Below are 22,920 nucleotides of genomic sequence, written 5' to 3' on the forward strand. Positions count from 1 at the left end.
ATCAAATCAATGATTGATGTGGAATGTTTGTCACATGATTCACATATGCTCTTTTTGTTCCTTGTTCCTCTTTGCTTCTACCCTATTAAAGTATATATATGGCATAACGTTATATTGTATCTATTATTGAACTCACCAAGCGTCACCGCTTACCCTCTCGATGTTTAACAAATTGCAGGAGATAAACAACCAGTATAGTTATATACTGGTAGAAGATTTTTGAATAGTTTGAAACTATTGTATCGATAGAAGCTTATAAATAGTTTGAAACTATTGTATTTTGCACTCCCATATGTATAAAACTATAGAATCCTGGGAAGTTATGTAATATATATAACACTTTAAAATAATCGGTTTGTATCCAGTAGTTTGTAATCTTTTTATCAATGTAAAATATTGTTTTTATGAATATGCAAGTAGCATGTTTTGGAGTAACTATATTGTCGAGTATGAAAGTTTGGGTCTTTCATAAACATGAAAGTTAGGGCCTTTCAATAAGCAATCTCAAACACCTCATGACATAAAAGTGGTATTTATTTTGGGTGTTTGGGATTACTTATTTAAAACAGAAAAACTGCAAAAATGGTCCCCGTGTTATGTATTTTTTTTTTCAGGAAAAATATCCAAACCTTGAAAAAAATTGGATGCATGATCTTTTTCTATAAGTTTCATTGTAGTTTTGGTCTCTAAAAAAATTGAAATGTCTATTTTACCATATTAATAACTTTTGCTTATTGTATTTAATTGTTTTACCATTTGTATTAATAAAAAGTAAATATAAATCCTCATCACAACCATCCTCTCTCTGTATCTCAGTTCGTCTCCTTCCTCTTGAACCTTCTCCAGTACTTATACAAGAAAATTTTCTTAATCAAAAGACATGTTATTAAATCTTCACTACACAACTATTACAACCCCTTTCCCCTACTTCCTTTTTATTGGAGCATGTTTTCTTGAGACTTAATCTAGCTCCCATCTATATCTTCATTCAGCCAAAACTACCACTATTCATTACTATAATGAGTTTCAGATTGATTGGAAATCTAGATAAACTCAATAAACACATTCAAATATAGATATGGATGAACTCGGTGGTTTAATTAGATTTTTGGATATTATTTTTTTCTCAAACTCAACATGGTGGCGGTAGTTGTAAGTTTTTTGCTTAATTTTAGAGATCGGGTGGTAGGTATTCTTCTTGTGCCTAATTTTGTCATTATTTTCTTGTTTCTACCCTCCGAATGCCACTTCCATCCCCCACCACCTCCTCATTTTTTAAAAGAAAAAAGTCATTTCTTAATGAACTTTGATTCTTTATCTGAACTTTGAATGACTTTCTGATGGATTTGAATAAACTTTTGACTTTGTTTTGAAAATTGAAAATCTATGGCTTTGAGTCAATTTGGAGTGAGATTTGATTCTTGACTATATATGAATGAACATGTAGGGAACTGGAATAAACTTAGAACCTTTGTTTTGAAAAGTGCAAATTTTGACTTTGTTTTGAAAAGTGCAAATCTATGGCTTTAAATCAACTTTGATTTTTCTTTAATTGAACTTTTGATTCCAGTTCTGATATCAAGTTTCAATCTGACCACTTGTTTTTGGAATCGGGTTTGAATCAGAGTTCCAATATGAAACTTATTCATGGAATCTGGCTCCAACTTGAAACACATCCCAGATAAGAGAGTCAAGAGGCGATGATATTGGAGTAAGTGTGAAATACAATACATAACAGAGTGAAGAATTAGAGTGGGGAGAAGAGAGTGATGGAAATGGAAGAAGATGTGAATGTGGTGTCACTGGTGGCAGTTTAGGGGCGGGAAAAATCAGATTTTGCATGATCGATTTTAGAGGCGGCTCAAATCACGTACACTCCATGGAAGATGACGCAATTGACCATGGGAGGATGTCGATTGATGCTTGAACGAAGAAGATGAATGTAGGGATCGGTGGAGGAGGTTAGATTTAAAGAGAGGGGGTGGGTGGATAATACGGGTAAAAGAGTGTTTTTCATTTTTGGCAAGGACTAGTTCTACATATAAATGATGGGTTTCAAGCCTCACTAGATCAAAAAAATGGCAGCGGAAACGATCAACAAATCTAATCTAAACTCGAAGTCTGAAGGATCTAAACTCACGAAACTTAGTAGAAATCTAAAGAAAACATACATTTTGATTTCTTAGTTGGTTTCTTCTTTTACCGAGCCAGTGGATTGAACTAGAGAACCCAAAAGAGAGTTCCTTTTATGTGATCGCACCCAAGACGCAAACAAGAAGCAGATCCAAGTAATCCTCGAACTTCAGGCTCAAACAGAATCGATATCTCGATTATGTTCTTCGATCATGATGTGGGGATTAGATGGTCACGATGTGAGAACGAAAATTCAAGATTCTTACGGCGCGGTTGTTTTGTGGGATTCCTAAGGAAAGTGAAGGAAATGGAAACTAGAATCCCGTAGTCATCGTGTTTGGCTTACCAATTAAATGGAAATGGATTTCCATAATCATATTTTAATTCTAAAGTTGATTGATTTCTAATTCTTTCCCAGCACATCAAGAATCTATATTCAATTCTATATCCTCCTATTATTTATACGCTTGTGAAATCAAAAAAAAAAAAAACAACCGATTGTCATTATCTTTTCCCCGATTATCGTATTTCAATATATCTACATACCTCGATCGATTCTACAATACAATTCCATTGTCGATCGTTTTTGTTGTGTGCCTCTGATACCTTTGTTGCCTGAGGTTAGTTAGTTGTTCTTCCTATTCTTTGTTTCATCCTTTTCATTGTCAAGCAAAAATGTTGAATTCATTATCTACAGTTCTTCAAATAATAGTGCTTCACCACGTTTTTGCTTCATCTTTGGTTAACATAAAATAATTAATTTCTTAATTAGCTTATGAATTATGGTGTGACTTTGACTCTCTGTTACATTCGACTCTTTGTCACAATAACTTTTATATATTTTTTATTCAATTTGTGATGGTTTGGTAAACGCATTGGCTGTTTTTTTTCTTCGGGTATTTGTTGTGCCGCATCAATAACAATGCTTTGATTATATTGTTGACATCCTACTACAATTCAACTACGTGTTCTTTTATGTGTCGTAACTGCAATTAAGCCTGCAAGTAAAGTAATTGTTAATTTTGTGGTTGAAATTTACTATTGGTAACATGTACTAGTTGTTGGTAGAAGTATGCACACCAAGTGTTTGTGTTTTTGCTTGTGTGGTGTTTTTTTTCCTGCATGATTTTTTGCTTACAATCCTTGTGCCATTATGTTTGTTTTCTTGGAAAAGATGAGACAAAAATCCAAAAAATTTCTACTAAAACTCAAAAATGTCAACTATTATGTCTTTAAATCGTAAAATTTTCCTTTTTTGGGAGATGAACAGGAAATGGCACGGCTTAGTCTAACTAGAAGCAAACATAGAAAAAAGGTAAGTCAAATAGTCGTTACATTTTGGAATGAAGCTATGACTGGTATTACATGGTTTTTTATCACGGTGTGCAAGCTACTACAAATATACAGAGGAGGTAAACCACGTATAAAAAACATATCGTCGGATGTGGATCGACAATCAATAATGCACAAATACGCTTACAAAAGTGACACTACGTGCATATCAAATCTCAGGATGACCCGAAGATTTTTCACAAAGTTGTGTGACATGCTTCATACATTAGGTGGGTTAAGAACAAGTATACATATGGATATTGATGAACAAGTGGCCATATTTCTTCACATTATTGCACATAATGTGAAGAATCGGGTCATGATAGGTCGTTTCCAGGAGAAACAATTAGCAATATTGTTTCGCGAGTTTGCAATGCGGTGATAAGGTTGCATCCACATTTGCTTAAGAAACCCGAACATGTTACAGAAAACTCTACAGATCAAAGATGGAAGTGGTTCAAGGTATATATTAGACTTATAAAAAAAAACTTGAGTGCTGCATAAATTGCTTGATATGACATATGACCATTTCTTTTCTTATATTATGTAGAACTGTTTAGGAGTTTTAGATGTAACACACATAAAGTTCTTAGTGCCACTTAAAGATAAGCCTAAGTACAGGAAAAGAAAAAATGATATTGCCACAAATGTCCTAGGGGTGTGTTCACAAGATATGCAATTAATCTATGTTTTACCGGGATGGGAGGGCTCAGCTTCGGATGGTAGAGTGCTTCGAGATGCCTTACTTAGGCCACATGGATTGAAGGTCCCAAGGTCGTGTACGTATAATAATTGCTATTTTATGTATTTAGTTATTAATTATGCTAACTATACTACATATATAGGTTATTATTTGGTAGATGCTGGTTATACAAATGGTGAAGGTTTCTTAGCCCCATATAGAGGTCCAAGATATCATTTGAATGATTAGCGTGCAGTACACCAACCAACTACACCTAAAGAATTATTCAACATGAGGCATTCATCTGCAAGAAATGTTATAGAAAGATGCTTTGGTATTTTAAAGGAAATATGGGGAATTTTAAGGGACAACTCATATTATCCTATTGATCTAAAAAGTAAGATCATAATGGCATGTTGTCTTCTTCATAATTATATAAGGCAGGAAATGACAACAGATCCGTTTGAGAACCACTTCAAACAAGACGAGGCAACCGGAGATGTCAATGGTGGAGATTATCATAATATCACTTATATTGGTGTATCAACCGAGTGGTGTAACATCCGGATTTCCAGGTATTTTATTTTATCATTTATTTTTGAGTAAAAGGGAGGGACTCGACGAGTTGAGTCGTAGACTTGTCGAGTAGGACCGCAATTGCTGACTGGATTAATGAACGGACTCGACGAGTCGGAAGGGGTGGACTCGACGAGTCCACGATGTGGATTGAAACCCTAATTCTCGGAGTTTGTGCCCTATTTAAAGGCCTTTATGGACTCCATTTGCGGCTACCAGTCCTGAGAGAGAAATCCTATAGAGCTTGAGCGAGTTGTGAGAGAGTTTGAGCTATTTTGATCATTTTTGGTGTGAATTTGCAAAGGAGAAAGTGTTTCCAGCAAGGAGAGGTCAAGAGGATTGCATTCCAGTGGGTTTTCATCTTGGATCTTCAAGTTTGAGGTAGCTATTCGATCCTATCCTTCTGTTTTGCTTAAGGGCATCAAATTTAGGGTTTTCAATACCCTTTTATGGCTTGTTTAGTTGAGTATAGTGTCCCATTGAGTGCTAAACTCTAGATCTGGACCTTTTGAGGTCCAGAGAGCCTGAACCATTATGCTTTTTGTGGTTCTATGGAGGAAATGGTCATAGGTTTCCATGTTAGAAGGGATTTCACCAAAATAAGCCTTGGGAGCAATGCATGTGTAGCAAGATTCGATCTTTACATGGTTATTGGTCATAGGGGAGCCAGATTTATAGATTAGTGAAACAGATCTGACCTCAGGAGGTCAAATGAGTGTTGTCATGGGAGCAACACATCGAGTTCATAAGTGGACTCGACGAGTCGAGTCGGGGTTGCCCCGCGATTCGTTGCTGAGTAACCCGACGAGTGGAGAGGGGACTCGTCGTGCCAAGTGGGTCCTGGAAGGATTCAGAGGGCAAGTGTGGACTTGTCGAGTCTCCCGAGTGCACTCGACGAGTCTGGTCAAAGTTTGATCGTTGACTTCATTGACTTTTAGGGACTAAGTCAATGTCTGGACTCTTGGAGCCATTATGAGGGTATAATGGTCTTTTACCCCTCTTAGAGTACTTAGAGGGGAATTAGTCTAGCCTTTGAAAGTTGTATTGATTAGAGTGCTTATTCCATGTGATTAGGCGGGGGCTAGACCAGATCTTACTGACTTCGTGATTTACCGAGTTACCCGAGGTGAGTCTTCTCACTATACTTTACCTAGAGCGGTAATTAGAGTTATATGACAAAGTATCGTGTATGTTATCTATGTGATTGTGATACACTGCATTATTTCTATATGATACATGGCGTGTATGTTCCAGAGCTTACAGAGTTAGAACTGGAAGGTTCACAGAGTTAGGACCAGAGGGTCCACAGAGTTAGGACTAGAGGGTCCATAGAGTTATAGCCTTGAGTGGCTATTATGTGTTATATGTGGTATTTTGGGGAACTCACTAAGCATTTATGCTTACAGTGTGGTGTTATGTGTTTCAGGTACCAATGAGGATCGCGGGAAGGCGCCGGCATGATCAGTACACACATGAGGAGTTTTTATACATTATGATCTTGGTTTGTGTTTCTATGGATTGATATGTGATACAAAGACATTTTTATAATATTAATGAATGAAAGTGTGTTTTTTTTTAAATGCGAAAAATTGTTTGAAATTTCGGTGTTACAAGTGGACCACATTCATAAACAACTTAGCGCAAAATATGTTTGATTCTTGGAATACTACACATTGATCATTTCTATTTTTGTTATGTTTATCATTTACTATGAATTTGTGCTACATTTTTTATTTTCAATAATGAGCTTTAATTTACTTGTACTCGTTATTTATTTATATATATATATATATATATATATATATATATATATATATATATATATGGTTGTGTTTTTTTTATAGCATGCATTGTCTCATCTAATTATTATGTTTATAAAAATAGTAGGTGTTATGGAAAAAATCAAAAACTATCGCAATTGGACAATTACTGAAGATGTCAAGCTCGTGGAAGCATTGGTAAATATGGTGAACATGGGAGGATTTAAAGCCAATAATGGTTTTAAATCTGGATATTTACTGCATCTAGAAAACACATTGAAGGAAAAAAATTCCCAACTCTAGCATATTAGGTAAACCCCACATTGAGTCAAGGATCAAAACCATGAAAAAAGATTGGCAAGTTGTTTATGATATGGTAAATGGTACGAACACAAGTGGTTTTGGTTATGATAGCTCCACTCATTCTGTAACAGCTGAACCAGTGGTTTGGGATTCTTACATACTGGTACAATATTAGAACTTTTATATATTTTGTTACTTCTCAACTATTTATATTATATTTTTATGTGCTAACCTTTTATGATACAAAATAGGTTCATAAAGAGGCAGAAAAATGGAGAAATAAGATATTTCCTCATTACGAGGATTTATGTATCATTTTTGGAAAGGATAGAGCTCAAGGGAATAAAGCCAAGGATTTTGCCCAAATGGAAGAAGATGCAAACAATGAAGAACAATCAGAACAAATAGAAGATGTTTTTGCAGAACAAACCACAGAAAATAAAGAATCTCCAAACACAGGCTCAAAGAAGAGGAAAAGAGTTGATGCTGTTATTAAGGGAATAACTATTGCAGCTAACGTCCTTGGAGAAAAACTTGAAAAAACAGCAAATAGCATGAACCAATCAATACTAGGAGAAACAGAAGTACAAACAAAAAGCTTCAATGGTGATTCTAGAAATTTCAAAAATGCAGTCATTAAGTGCCTTTGATAGGTTCAAAGCAAGTAGGAAAATAATGCGTGACCCTAAAACCGTGTTCAGTTTTTGGAATTTGGAAGGAGAAGATCGGGAGAACTTTGTGAGGTTTATGTTGGAAGAGTGATATGATTATGAACTAGGTATTTAGACATTATTTTATACAGTGTGTGCTTACCTTTTTTTTAATTTGAGATTGAGAATAATGAATGACATTTGTTGTTTTATATTTATATATTTAATGGTTTTATTTCAATTTTTTTAATTATATAAAAATTCGTCACGTTTATTAAAAAATATGATAAGCTACAAAAAAACATTAAAGGGTATTTTTGTCATAATACGTAATTTGTTTTCCAATTCCGTTGGGGAATCAGCAAATCAAACAGAAAACAAATTCCATTCCATGTCAACCAAACACATTTAAGTTTCTAGTACATTCAGATTCAAATTCCTCCAGATTCCAATTGCTTTGACAGATTCCATTCCTTTCAAAAACATTATGTGAAACAAACGCGCCCTTAGGGTTTTTTAGGATTCCGAACTTCGATAGCTTAGAGCTATATTTCTTATGTAACGCCTGTGTTTCCGGGCTTGCCATTTTTAGCAAAGTAATAGTCTAGGTTAACCTTTGTAACCCGTTTTGAAATAATAGAAGTGTATTATTTGAGTATTATGTGTTTTGTGCTTAATTTGCTTAATTATGTGGTTTGATTAATTAAGAATAAAAATAAGCGTCAAAATTCAAGTGTAAGATAAACTTGATATCTTTAAATAATGTTGTAGTGGTCGAAACAAGGATTCCGGAGATATAAGGAATGCCGAAATCCGAGTTATAACGAAGAAGTTATGACCTGTCGAAGTTTCGCGACAGAACCGACACGACCCAGCGCGACGTAAATAGTGAATTTAAGGTAGATAGATAACTATCCTTAGTGATCTAAATGAGAATTGAAGATCTCAACGATAGTAGTGCAACGACGGAAAGACGGACGGAATCGGAGTTCAGATGAAGGAGTTATGAATTTCGAACGGAGTTTTCCTGTTCCGGCCTACTAAAGATAATATATAAGTAATATACTTATAATATATTAAAAATAAAGTCAAAATTAGCCAATGGAGTCTAAACGAGAGTTGTAGAGCATAATCTCACCTTCGCGGCGATATAAAGAACGTCGAAAACGGAGTTCGTATGCGAAAGTTATGAATTTTTGAAGTTCGGGGCGCGAAACCCCAAAACTATCAGAGACCACGACGTGGCAAGCAGTGCCACGACGTGGCAAGTGTCCTGACACCTCCGGGAGGCCCCCAGATGCAACATGGGATGACGCATGCAGTGACGACCAAGCCCACAACGTGGCAAGGGCCAAATTTGCCCTATAAATAGATTTGAAGGGCCAGCCGTTTAGGGTTGCTATTTTCTCTCTTCTCTCTCCCGTTTTACATCGTTTTGCATGCCAGAAGTACCCCGAAGCCCCGGTAATATCCCCGAGACCCGAAGCAAGTCCCGAGATCCCGAAGATCCCGAGAAGTGCGGTTCCCGAGCCGAAGCTCTGCCCGCGAGAAGTTCGATTTTTGTGGAGATCTTCCAGATCTGCTGAGGATTACTACTTCTGCAAGTCGTAGTGCTGTTCGATCATCTTCTGATCAAGTGAGTGTATACTACCTTTCATAAACACGATAATAATACAAGTATGGTTTGAGTGTATTAAGTAAATTGTGGTTTATATGTGTGAGTGTGTAGTTACTTTCTTCTAACGCATAATTATGAAGTATTTTATACGAAATACGTGTTATGTGTATAATTTTGTTGTTATGTGCGTGAATGTATATTCACTCTCTTCAATCTCATAGATCTGATTTGTTTTCTATGAAATACGTGTTATGTGGGTGTGCATCATCTGTTATGTGGAATATATATTGAATGAAAATGCTATACAGGTTTTAAACTATGTATAAAAATATATATTTTTATCTACTAATATGTTGGGTAGATCATGGGTAGATAGTTGGTGTGTAATAAACAGATGAGAGGCCTTGATGTTGTTGTTGTTGATCTAGTTATTCAGCGGAGTATGGATAACGACCACAGACTCCTTCTAGACAGTCTTGTGGAACGCTAGCAGGTTCATAACCTGTAGGTGTTGTGAACGATGTGTTCACCGGTGTACTCTATCCCCCTCATGGTTGCCTTTAGGATATCTAATGTTGAGGAAACCCCTTAGCAGTGATGTCCGTCCCGATGAAAATCCTAGATTAGGTCCCTTGAGATAGATGTTGTTTTAGGGACGTAAAGTGAGGATAACGGGAATGGGTAATCGGGATAGTGATTGGTTGATGAAATTAAATATAATTTATTTATTGTGGGTTGAAAACCTTATATGCTCACCAGGCTCCCAAGCCTGACCCACTCAGTTTTATTTGTATTACAGGAAGTGGCGCAAGGGCGTAAGATGGATGAATCATCTTGTTGTTTTGTTTACAAGTCTGTATATGTATATATTTGTTGAATGACTTGTAATGTTTATCGTTTATGCTTTATGGTCTGTATCGGAACATGACATCCCGAGTTTTGATTATATAATGAAAATACATTTCTGTTATGAAATGCTTTGGTAAACATTGTTTTATCATGCTTTGTTTTGGGAACAAATTCCGCAACTCTTTTAAATCAAAAGGATTTACTCTGAAATTATTTTAAAAAGCATAAATGAAATCGGTCTTTTCTAGCCGTGATTTTGGGGATGTCACAGTTGGTATCAGAGCATTAGTTTAAGCGAACTAGGAATTTGTAGGATTTCTAGACTTAAACTTAGAATGCTAAGTGGAATTTTGAGATGTGTGTCTGTTGGATTTTAGACACGAGCACTAGTTTATTTTAGGAAAGTTGCCTAAAATGATTTTATGTGCTAAATGTTAGCCGAACAAAGGGATGAGATGCGACAGATGTTGCATAATAATAGGGATGAACCTATCATACCTATTGAGGAACCTGAATTGATTCCCGAGCAATCAGAGGAAGGGAACAATAGTCGCATGATGAGTCAAGTTGGGACTCAAGGGGAACGAAGGAACGATCCGGAAAGGAGAAACAACAAGGATGGGCGAATGTACAAGAACTTCTTGGGCGCCAAGCCGCCAAGTCTTTCTGGAAGCCCGAAGCCTGTTGAGATAATGGATTGGATATCTGAAATGGAGATGGTATTTGAAAGTTGCGACTGTAGCAACAAACAGAAGACAGTCTTTGCGGTTAGACAACTGAAGACTGGAGTCTTGAGTTGGTGGAAGTTGTTGGCAGATACTATGCCACGAGGAGAAGCCCTGAAAATGTCATGGGAGGAGTTCTTGGAACAACTAAGGGTGCAGTATTGTTCAGAGATAGATCTGATTGATCTGAACAATGAGTTCCAAAACTTGAAGAAGGGGAGGATGAGCATAGATGATTATGCTACTGCATTCACTGAGAAAATGAAGTTATTTCCGTACCTAGTGCCAACGGAACTCTCCAAGATTGAGAGGTTTGCTAATGGACTGCCTGCCGACTTTGGTCCAACAGTCAAGATGGCAACTACTCTGAAAACAGTTGTTCGTGCAGCTAAGAATGTGGAGGCCCAGCAGAAGGAAAAGGGTCTGGAAAGGATAGATGTTGGTGAAAAGAGGAAGTTCGATGGAACTTCAGGGTCCAACAAGAAAAACAAGTTCTCGAAGTCTGGTTCGAGGGGAAGTGGAGGCGAAGCGAAATGGTGCAACAAATGTAAGAAGAAGCATCATGGAAAATGTGAGGTAGCGAACACATGCTACAAATGTGGAAAGCCAGGGCACTATGCCAATGAATGTACCCTCACTAAGAAAGTTTGTTATGGTTGTGGTGAGGAGGGACACATGTCGAGGGATTGCCCGAAGAAGAAGGAGGCAGCTAGACCCAACATTCCGCCAAAGTTAAAGGCGAGAGCATTCCAGATGACACTGGAAGCTGCTAAAGATGAAGCTGATGTCGCTTCAGGTACCTTTCTCGTTAACAATTTGCCTGGCCAAATTTTATTTGATTCTGGAGCCAACTACTCCTTTATATCGCATGAATTTGGTAGAAAACTAGCTTTGCCTATTGATAGACTAGATAATGCCTTATTAGTCGAAGTTGCTAGTGACAAGTTTGTACCTGTTAGCCATCGTATGAAAAACATCTTAATTGATCTGAATGGGAATAAGTTCCACGAAGAATTATTGCCTATCAAACTTAATGGTTTCGACATCGTATTGGGAATGGATTGGCTTAGCGCCAACGATGCTGAGATTTTGTGCAAGAAGAAGATAGTGAAAGTGAACCCGCCTGGGAAAGATTCGTTTATGGTGTATGGAGATAAACGCAGAGTAAATTCTGGAATCATTTCTCTAATGAAAGCCAGAAAATGTTTGACCAAAGGGTGTACATCATACTTAGCATTCGTGATTGATGCTAAGAAGGAAAAGAAGGTGATGCAGAATATTCCAGTGGTGTGTGATTATCCGGAAGTATTTCCCGAAGATCTTCCTGGATTACCGCTTGATCGACAAGTGGAATTCCGTATTGACTTGTTGCCAGGGACGACGCCGATTGCAAAAGAACCTTATCGATTAGCACCAACGGAGATGAAGGAGCTAATGATGCAACTTCAGGAGTTATTGGACAAGGGTTTCATTAGACTTAGTTCATCACCCTGGGGAGCTCCGGTGTTATTCGTGAAGAAGAAAGATGGAAGTATGAGAATGTGCATTGATTACCGAGAGCTGAACAAGGCAACAATAAAGAATAGATATCCGTTGCCAAGGATTGATGACATGTTTGATCAATTGCAAGGTTCAAGTTATTTTTCAAAGATCGACCTAAGGTCAGGATATCATCAGTTGAAAGTAAGAGAGCAGGATATAGAGAAGACTGCATTCAGAACACGATATGGACACTACGAGTTTTTGGTTATGTCGTTTGGACTAACCAATGCTCCAGCAGCATTCATGGATTTAATGAATAGAGTTTGTAATCCGTTCCTAGATAAATCTGTGATGGTGTTCATAGATGACATTCTGATTTATTCGAAAAGCCAAGAGGAGCATGGCAGACACTTGCGAGAAGTGTTAGAAGTCTTGAAGAAGGAGAAGTTGTATGCTAAGTTCTCCAAATGTGATTTTTGGATTCGTGAAGTCCAATTCTTGGGTCACGTGGTCAACCAAGAAGGGATAATGGTTGATCCAGCGAAGATTAAAGCTGTAATAAAGTGGGAACAACCGAAAAGTCCCACGGAGATTCGAAGCTTTTTGGGATTAGCCGGATATTACCGAAGGTTTATCCAAGGCTTTTCTTCGATTTCTACTCCATTAACAGCTTTGACCCACAAAGAAGCTACTTATGCTTGGAATGATAAGCATTCGAGAAGCAAAAGAATAAGCTATGCAAGGCACCGATACTTTCTCTACCCGATGGAGTTGAAGACTTCGTTGTTTATAGCGATGCGTCTGGGGTTGGATTGGGTTGTGTTTTGACCCAAAGAGAAAAGGTGATAGCATATGCGTCTCGACAGCTGAAAGAGCATGAAAAGAACTACCCGACTCATGATTTGGAGTTGGCAGCGGTAGTTTTCGCTCTGAAAATATGGAGGCATTACCTCTATGGCACGAAGTGCAAACTTTTCACTGATCATAAGAGTCTCCAATATCTCTTTAATCAGAAGGAATTGAATATGAGGCAACGACGCTGGCTAGAATTACTTAAAGACTACGATTGTGAGATACTTTACTACCCCGGTAAGGCTAATGTTGTTGCTGATGCTCTCAGTCAGAAAGTCAATCTTGAAAGGAAAAGGCCAAGAGCATTGAGAATTGAAGTTGTCTCGACTATTTTGGAAAGTATAAAGAAAGCTCAGAGCGAAGCTTCTGAGAAGAATGACAGAAAGGAGGAACGTTTGGGCAAAACATTGGTGTTCGGTGTAAACAGTCATGGACTGAAGGTGTTCCAAGATCGGATTTGGATACCTAAGACAGGAGGAGTCAGAGATCTTCTAATGGAAGAAGCTCACAAAACCATGTACTCGATTCATCCTGGTAGCACTAAAATGTATAGGGACCTAAAACCCTACTATTGGTGGCCGACGATGAAGCTTGATGTTGCAAAGTATGTGGCTGAGTGTGTGACTTGTGCAAGAGTAAAGACACAACATCAGAAACCGTACGGGAGTTTAGAACCTTTGCATGTGCCTATGGGTAAGTGAGAAGACATTGCTATGGATTTTGTCACTAAACTGCCCAGAACAAAGAATGGTCACGACATGATTTGGGTGGTCGTTGATCGATTCACTAAGAGTGCGCATTTCATAGCGGCCAAGGAGAAATGGTCTATGGAAAAGCTTGCGAATTCTTACGTGAAGGAAATTGTGAGGCTTCACGGTGTTCTGTTAATGATTGTGTCGGATCGTGATAGCCGTTTCACCTCGAGGTTTTGGAAAAGTCTACAAGAGGAATTGGGTACCAAGTTGTGTTTAAGTACAGCTTACCATCCGCAGACCGATGGTCAGAGCGAACAAACGATACAAACACTTGAAGATATGCTAAGAGCATGTACCTTGGAATTCCTAGGTAATTGGGATGAACATTTACCTTTGGTAGAATTTTCCTATAATAATAGTTTCCACTCGAGCATTAAGATGGCACCTTACCAAGCTTTGTATGGCCAGAAGTGTCGTACGCCGTCTTGTTGGCTTGAGGCTGGGGAAAAGCAGTTTATGGGATCGGATATGGTTCATCAAACTGCTGAAAAGTTGAAAATAATTAGGGAAAGAATGTTAGCAGCTCAAGATCGTCAAAAGAGCTATGCTGACATAACGCGAAGACCGATGACTTTTGAAATTGGAGATTCGGTTTTGCTTAAAGTCTCGCCGTGGAAGGGACTTATAAGATTTGGTAAAAGGGGAAAATTGAGTCCAAGGTTTATTGGACCGTTTAAAGTTCTTTAGAGGATTGGGAACCAAACTTACAAGCTCGAACTACCAGAAGAACTGAATGGAATTCATAACACTTTTCATGTGTGTTATTTAAGGAAGTTCACGGGAGAAGTTCCCGACATGATTCCACTTTCGGAGTTGAGAATCGATGAGAACAAAAGGTTGATTGAAGAACCAGAGGCAATTGTTGACCGAAAGACTAAGAAATTGCGACGCAAGATGGTTGAGTTAGTGCTTGTCCGATGGAAACACACGAATGGGCCGAATCTCACCTAGGAGACGGAGAGTAACATGATGGGTCGCTATCCGCATTTGTTTGTTGATGTGTGATTCCGTGGACGGAATCATTCTAAGGTGGAGAGAATTGTAACGCCTGTGTTTCTGGGCTTGCCATTTTTAGCAATGTAATAGTCTAGGTTAACCTTTGTAACCCGTTTTGAAATAATAGAAGTGTATTATTTGAGTATTATGTGTTTTGTGCTTAATTTGCTTAATTATGTGGTTTGATTAATTAAGAATAAAAATAAGCGTCAAAATTCAAGTGTAAGATAAACTTGATATCTTTAAATAATGTTGTAGTGGTCGAAACAAGGATTCCGGAGATATAAGGAATGCCGAAATCCGAGTTATAACGAAGAAGTTATGACCTGTCGAAGTTTCGCGACAGAACCGACACGACCCAGCGCGACGTAAATAGTGAATTTAAGGTAGATAGATAACTATCCTTAGTGATCTAAATGAGAATTGAAGATCTCAACGATAGTAGTGCAACGACGGAAAGACGGACGGAATCGGAGTTCAGATGAAGGAGTTATGAATTTCGAACGGAGTTTTCCTGTTCCGGCCTACTAAAGATAATATATAAGTAATATACTTATAATATATTAAAAATAAAGTCAAAATTAGCCAATGGAGTCTAAACGAGAGTTGTAGAGCATAATCTCACCTTCGCGGCGATATAAAGAACGTCGAAAACGGAGTTCGTATGCGAAAGTTATGAATTTTTGAAGTTCGGGGCGCGAAACCCCAAAACTATCAGAGACCACGACGTGGCAAGCAGTGCCACGACGTGGCAAGTGTCCTGACACCTCCGGGAGGCCCCCAGATGCAACATGGGATGACGCATGCAGTGACGACCAAGCCCACAACGTGGCAAGGGCCAAATTTGCCCTATAAATAGATTTGAAGGGCCAGCCGTTTAGGGTTGCTATTTTCTCTCTTCTCTCTCCCGTTTTACATCGTTTTGCATGCCAGAAGTACCCCGAAGCCCCGGTAATATCCCCGAGACCCGAAGCAAGTCCCGAGATCCCGAAGATCCCGAGAAGTGCGGTTCCCGAGCCGAAGCTCTGCCCGCGAGAAGTTCGATTTTTGTGGAGATCTTCCAGATCTGCTGAGGATTACTACTTCTGCAAGTCGTAGTGCTGTTCGATCATCTTCTGATCAAGTGAGTGTATACTACCTTTCATAAACACGATAATAATACAAGTATGGTTTGAGTGTATTAAGTAAATTGTGGTTTATATGTGTGAGTGTGTAGTTACTTTCTTCTAACGCATAATTATGAAGTATTTTATACGAAATACGTGTTATGTGTATAATTTTGTTGTTATGTGCGTGAATGTATATTCACTCTCTTCAATCTCATAGATCTGATTTGTTTTCTATGAAATACGTGTTATGTGGGTGTGCATCATCTGTTATGTGGAATATATATTGAATGAAAATGCTATACAGGTTTTAAACTATGTATAAAAATATATATTTTTATCTACTAATATGTTGGGTAGATCATGGGTAGATAGTTGGTGTGTAATAAACAGATGAGAGGCCTTGATGTTGTTGTTGTTGATCTAGTTATTCAGCGGAGTATGGATAACGACCACAGACTCCTTCTAGACAGTCTTGTGGAACGCTAGCAGGTTCATAACCTGTAGGTGTTGTGAACGATGTGTTCACCGGTGTACTCTATCCCCCTCATGGTTGCCTTTAGGATATCTAATGTTGAGGAAACCCCTTAGCAGTGATGTCCGTCCCGATGAAAATCCTAGATTAGGTCCCTTGAGATAGATGTTGTTTTAGGGACGTAAAGTGAGGATAACGGGAATGGGTAATCGGGATAGTGATTGGTTGATGAAATTAAATATAATTTATTTATTGTGGGTTGAAAACCTTATATGCTCACCAGGCTCCCAAGCCTGACCCACTCAGTTTTATTTGTATTACAGGAAGTGGCGCAAGGGCGTAAGATGGATGAATCATCTTGTTGTTTTGTTTACAAGTCTGTATATGTATATATTTGTTGAATGACTTGTAATGTTTATCGTTTATGCTTTATGGTCTGTATCGGAACATGACATCCCGAGTTTTGATTATATAATGAAAATACATTTCTGTTATGAAATGCTTTGGTAAACATTGTTTTATCATGCTTTGTTTTGGGAACAAATTCCGCAACTCTTTTAAATCAAAAGGATTTACTCTGAAATTATTTTAAAAAGCATAAATGAAATCGGTCTTTTCTAGCCGTGATTTTGGGGATGTCACAGTTGGTATCAGAGCATTAGTTTAAGCGAACTAGGAATTTGTAGGATTTCTAGACTTAAACTTAGAATGCTAAGTGGAATTTTGAGATGTGTGTCTGTTGGATTTTAGACACGAGCACTAGTTTATTTTAGGAAAGTTGCCTAAAATGATTTTATGTGCTAAATGTTAGCCGAACAAAGGGATGAGATGCGACAGATGTTGCATAATAATAGGGATGAACCTATCATACCTATTGAGGAACCTGAATTGATTCCCGAGCAATCAGAGGAAGGGAACAATAGTCGCATGATGAGTCAAGTTGGGACTCAAGGGGAACGAAGGAACGATCCGGAAAGGAGAAACAACAAGGATGGGCGAATGTACAAGAACTTCTTGGGCGCCAAGCCGCCAAGTCTTTCTGGAAGCCCGAAGCCTGTTGAGATAATGGATTGGATATCTGAAATGGAGATGGTATTTGAAAGTTGCGACTGTAGCAACAAACAGAAGACAGTCTTTGCGGTTAGACAACTGAAGACTGGAGTCTTGAGTTGGTGGAAGTTGTTGGCAGATACTATGCCACGAGGAGAAGCCCTGAAAATGTCATGGGAGGAGTTCTTGGAACAACTAAGGGTGCAGTATTGTTCAGAGATAGATCTGATTGATCTGAACAATGAGTTCCAAAACTTGAAGAAGGGGAGGATGAGCATAGATGATTATGCTACTGCATTCACTGAGAAAATGAAGTTATTTCCGTACCTAGTGCCAACGGAACTCTCCAAGATTGAGAGGTTTGCTAATGGACTGCCTGCCGACTTTGGTCCAACAGTCAAGATGGCAACTACTCTGAAAACAGTTGTTCGTGCAGCTAAGAATGTGGAGGCCCAGCAGAAGGAAAAGGGTCTGGAAAGGATAGATGTTGGTGAAAAGAGGAAGTTCGATGGAACTTCAGGGTCCAACAAGAAAAACAAGTTCTCGAAGTCTGGTTCGAGGGGAAGTGGAGGCGAAGCGAAATGGTGCAACAAATGTAAGAAGAAGCATCATGGAAAATGTGAGGTAGCGAACACATGCTACAAATGTGGAAAGCCAGGGCACTATGCCAATGAATGTACCCTCACTAAGAAAGTTTGTTATGGTTGTGGTGAGGAGGGACACATGTCGAGGGATTGCCCGAAGAAGAAGGAGGCAGCTAGACCCAACATTCCGCCAAAGTTAAAGGCGAGAGCATTCCAGATGACACTGGAAGCTGCTAAAGATGAAGCTGATGTCGCTTCAGGTACCTTTCTCGTTAACAATTTGCCTGGCCAAATTTTATTTGATTCTGGAGCCAACTACTCCTTTATATCGCATGAATTTGGTAGAAAACTAGCTTTGCCTATTGATAGACTAGATAATGCCTTATTAGTCGAAGTTGCTAGTGACAAGTTTGTACCTGTTAGCCATCGTATGAAAAACATCTTAATTGATCTGAATGGGAATAAGTTCCACGAAGAATTATTGCCTATCAAACTTAATGGTTTCGACATCGTATTGGGAATGGATTGGCTTAGCGCCAACGATGCTGAGATTTTGTGCAAGAAGAAGATAGTGAAAGTGAACCCGCCTGGGAAAGATTCGTTTATGGTGTATGGAGATAAACGCAGAGTAAATTCTGGAATCATTTCTCTAATGAAAGCCAGAAAATGTTTGACCAAAGGGTGTACATCATACTTAGCATTCGTGATTGATGCTAAGAAGGAAAAGAAGGTGATGCAGAATATTCCAGTGGTGTGTGATTATCCGGAAGTATTTCCCGAAGATCTTCCTGGATTACCGCTTGATCGACAAGTGGAATTCCGTATTGACTTGTTGCCAGGGACGACGCCGATTGCAAAAGAACCTTATCGATTAGCACCAACGGAGATGAAGGAGCTAATGATGCAACTTCAGGAGTTATTGGACAAGGGTTTCATTAGACTTAGTTCATCACCCTGGGGAGCTCCGGTGTTATTCGTGAAGAAGAAAGATGGAAGTATGAGAATGTGCATTGATTACCGAGAGCTGAACAAGGCAACAATAAAGAATAGATATCCGTTGCCAAGGATTGATGACATGTTTGATCAATTGCAAGGTTCAAGTTATTTTTCAAAGATCGACCTAAGGTCAGGATATCATCAGTTGAAAGTAAGAGAGCAGGATATAGAGAAGACTGCATTCAGAACACGATATGGACACTACGAGTTTTTGGTTATGTCGTTTGGACTAACCAATGCTCCAGCAGCATTCATGGATTTAATGAATAGAGTTTGTAATCCGTTCCTAGATAAATCTGTGATGGTGTTCATAGATGACATTCTGATTTATTCGAAAAGCCAAGAGGAGCATGGCAGACACTTGCGAGAAGTGTTAGAAGTCTTGAAGAAGGAGAAGTTGTATGCTAAGTTCTCCAAATGTGATTTTTGGATTCGTGAAGTCCAATTCTTGGGTCACGTGGTCAACCAAGAAGGGATAATGGTTGATCCAGCGAAGATTAAAGCTGTAATAAAGTGGGAACAACCGAAAAGTCCCACGGAGATTCGAAGCTTTTTGGGATTAGCCGGATATTACCGAAGGTTTATCCAAGGCTTTTCTTCGATTTCTACTCCATTAACAGCTTTGACCCACAAAGAAGCTACTTATGCTTGGAATGATAAGCATTCGAGAAGCAAAAGAATAAGCTATGCAAGGCACCGATACTTTCTCTACCCGATGGAGTTGAAGACTTCGTTGTTTATAGCGATGCGTCTGGGGTTGGATTGGGTTGTGTTTTGACCCAAAGAGAAAAGGTGATAGCATATGCGTCTCGACAGCTGAAAGAGCATGAAAAGAACTACCCGACTCATGATTTGGAGTTGGCAGCGGTAGTTTTCGCTCTGAAAATATGGAGGCATTACCTCTATGGCACGAAGTGCAAACTTTTCACTGATCATAAGAGTCTCCAATATCTCTTTAATCAGAAGGAATTGAATATGAGGCAACGACGCTGGCTAGAATTACTTAAAGACTACGATTGTGAGATACTTTACTACCCCGGTAAGGCTAATGTTGTTGCTGATGCTCTCAGTCAGAAAGTCAATCTTGAAAGGAAAAGGCCAAGAGCATTGAGAATTGAAGTTGTCTCGACTATTTTGGAAAGTATAAAGAAAGCTCAGAGCGAAGCTTCTGAGAAGAATGACAGAAAGGAGGAACGTTTGGGCAAAACATTGGTGTTCGGTGTAAACAGTCATGGACTGAAGGTGTTCCAAGATCGGATTTGGATACCTAAGACAGGAGGAGTCAGAGATCTTCTAATGGAAGAAGCTCACAAAACCATGTACTCGATTCATCCTGGTAGCACTAAAATGTATAGGGACCTAAAACCCTACTATTGGTGGCCGACGATGAAGCTTGATGTTGCAAAGTATGTGGCTGAGTGTGTGACTTGTGCAAGAGTAAAGACACAACATCAGAAACCGTACGGGAGTTTAGAACCTTTGCATGTGCCTATGGGTAAGTGAGAAGACATTGCTATGGATTTTGTCACTAAACTGCCCAGAACAAAGAATGGTCACGACATGATTTGGGTGGTCGTTGATCGATTCACTAAGAGTGCGCATTTCATAGCGGCCAAGGAGAAATGGTCTATGGAAAAGCTTGCGAATTCTTACGTGAAGGAAATTGTGAGGCTTCACGGTGTTCTGTTAATGATTGTGTCGGATCGTGATAGCCGTTTCACCTCGAGGTTTTGGAAAAGTCTACAAGAGGAATTGGGTACCAAGTTGTGTTTAAGTACAGCTTACCATCCGCAGACCGATGGTCAGAGCGAACAAACGATACAAACACTTGAAGATATGCTAAGAGCATGTACCTTGGAATTCCTAGGTAATTGGGATGAACATTTACCTTTGGTAGAATTTTCCTATAATAATAGTTTCCACTCGAGCATTAAGATGGCACCTTACCAAGCTTTGTATGGCCAGAAGTGTCGTACGCCGTCTTGTTGGCTTGAGGCTGGGGAAAAGCAGTTTATGGGATCGGATATGGTTCATCAAACTGCTGAAAAGTTGAAAATAATTAGGGAAAGAATGTTAGCAGCTCAAGATCGTCAAAAGAGCTATGCTGACATAACGCGAAGACCGATGACTTTTGAAATTGGAGATTCGGTTTTGCTTAAAGTCTCGCCGTGGAAGGGACTTATAAGATTTGGTAAAAGGGGAAAATTGAGTCCAAGGTTTATTGGACCGTTTAAAGTTCTTTAGAGGATTGGGAACCAAACTTACAAGCTCGAACTACCAGAAGAACTGAATGGAATTCATAACACTTTTCATGTGTGTTATTTAAGGAAGTTCACGGGAGAAGTTCCCGACATGATTCCACTTTCGGAGTTGAGAATCGATGAGAACAAAAGGTTGATTGAAGAACCAGAGGCAATTGTTGACCGAAAGACTAAGAAATTGCGACGCAAGATGGTTGAGTTAGTGCTTGTCCGATGGAAACACACGAATGGGCCGAATCTCACCTAGGAGACGGAGAGTAACATGATGGGTCGCTATCCGCATTTGTTTGTTGATGTGTGATTCCGTGGACGGAATCATTCTAAGGTGGAGAGAATTGTAACGCCTGTGTTTCTGGGCTTGCCATTTTTAGCAATGTAATAGTCTAGGTTAACCTTTGTAACCCGTTTTGAAATAATAGAAGTGTATTATTTGAGTATTATGTGTTTTGTGCTTAATTTGCTTAATTATGTGGTTTGATTAATTAAGAATAAAAATAAGCGTCAAAATTCAAGTGTAAGATAAACTTGATATCTTTAAATAATGTTGTAGTGGTCGAAACAAGGATTCCGGAGATATAAGGAATGCCGAAATCCGAGTTATAACGAAGAAGTTATGACCTGTCGAAGTTTCGCGACAGAACCGACACGACCCAGCGCGACGTAAATAGTGAATTTAAGGTAGATAGATAACTATCCTTAGTGATCTAAATGAGAATTGAAGATCTCAACGATAGTAGTGCAACGACGGAAAGACGGACGGAATCGGAGTTCAGATGAAGGAGTTATGAATTTCGAACGGAGTTTTCCTGTTCCGGCCTACTAAAGATAATATATAAGTAATATACTTATAATATATTAAAAATAAAGTCAAAATTAGCCAATGGAGTCTAAACGAGAGTTGTAGAGCATAATCTCACCTTCGCGGCGATATAAAGAACGTCGAAAACGGAGTTCGTATGCGAAAGTTATGAATTTTTGAAGTTCGGGGCGCGAAACCCCAAAACTATCAGAGACCACGACGTGGCAAGCAGTGCCACGACGTGGCAAGTGTCCTGACACCTCCGGGAGGCCCCCAGATGCAACTTGGGATGACGCATGCAGTGACGACCAAGCCCACGACGTGGCAAGGGCCAAATTTGCCCTATAAATAGATTTGAAGGGCCAGCCGTTTAGGGTTGCTATTTTCTCTCTTCTCTCTCCCGTTTTACATCGTTTTGCGTGCCAGAAGTACCCCGAAGCCCCGGTAATATCCCCGAGACCAGAAGCAAGTCCTGAGATCCCGAAGATCCCGAGAAGTGCGGTTCCCGAGCCGAAGCTCTGCCCGCGAGAAGTTCGATTTTTGTGGAGATCTTCCAGATCTGCTGAGGATTACTACTTCTGCAAGTCGTAGTGCTGTTCGATCATCTTCTGATCAAGTGAGTGTATACTACCTTTCATAAATACGATAATAATACAAGGATGGTTTGAGTGTATTAAGTAAATTGTGGTTTATATGTGTGAGTGTGTAGTTACTTTCTTCTAACGCATAATTATGAAGTATTTTATACGAAATACGTGTTATGTGTATAATTTTGTTGTTATGTGCGTGAATGTATATTCACTCTCTTCAATCTCATAGATCTGATTTGTTTTCTATGAAATACGTGTTATGTGGGTGTGAATCATCTGTTATGTGGAATATATATTGAATGAAAATGCTATACAGGTTTTAAACTATGTATAAAAATATATATTT

General features: G+C 38.9%; 1 protein-coding gene across 1 annotated transcript; it reads left to right on the forward strand.

Moving 5' to 3' along the window:
* Positions 1-6,826: 6,826 nt before the first annotated feature.
* Positions 6,827-7,436, forward strand: LOC111894879 (uncharacterized protein At2g29880-like). Its single transcript, XM_023890968.1, has 2 exons — positions 6,827-6,949; positions 7,038-7,436. The coding sequence occupies exons 1-2, from the start codon at positions 6,827-6,829 to the stop codon at positions 7,434-7,436; spliced, it is 522 nt and encodes a 173-aa protein (XP_023746736.1).
* The last annotated feature ends 15,484 nt before the right edge of the window (positions 7,437-22,920 follow it).

This window comes from Lactuca sativa, chromosome 4, assembly GCF_002870075.4.
Source record: "Lactuca sativa cultivar Salinas chromosome 4, Lsat_Salinas_v11, whole genome shotgun sequence".
NCBI classification, from domain to species: domain Eukaryota; kingdom Viridiplantae; phylum Streptophyta; class Magnoliopsida; order Asterales; family Asteraceae; genus Lactuca; species Lactuca sativa.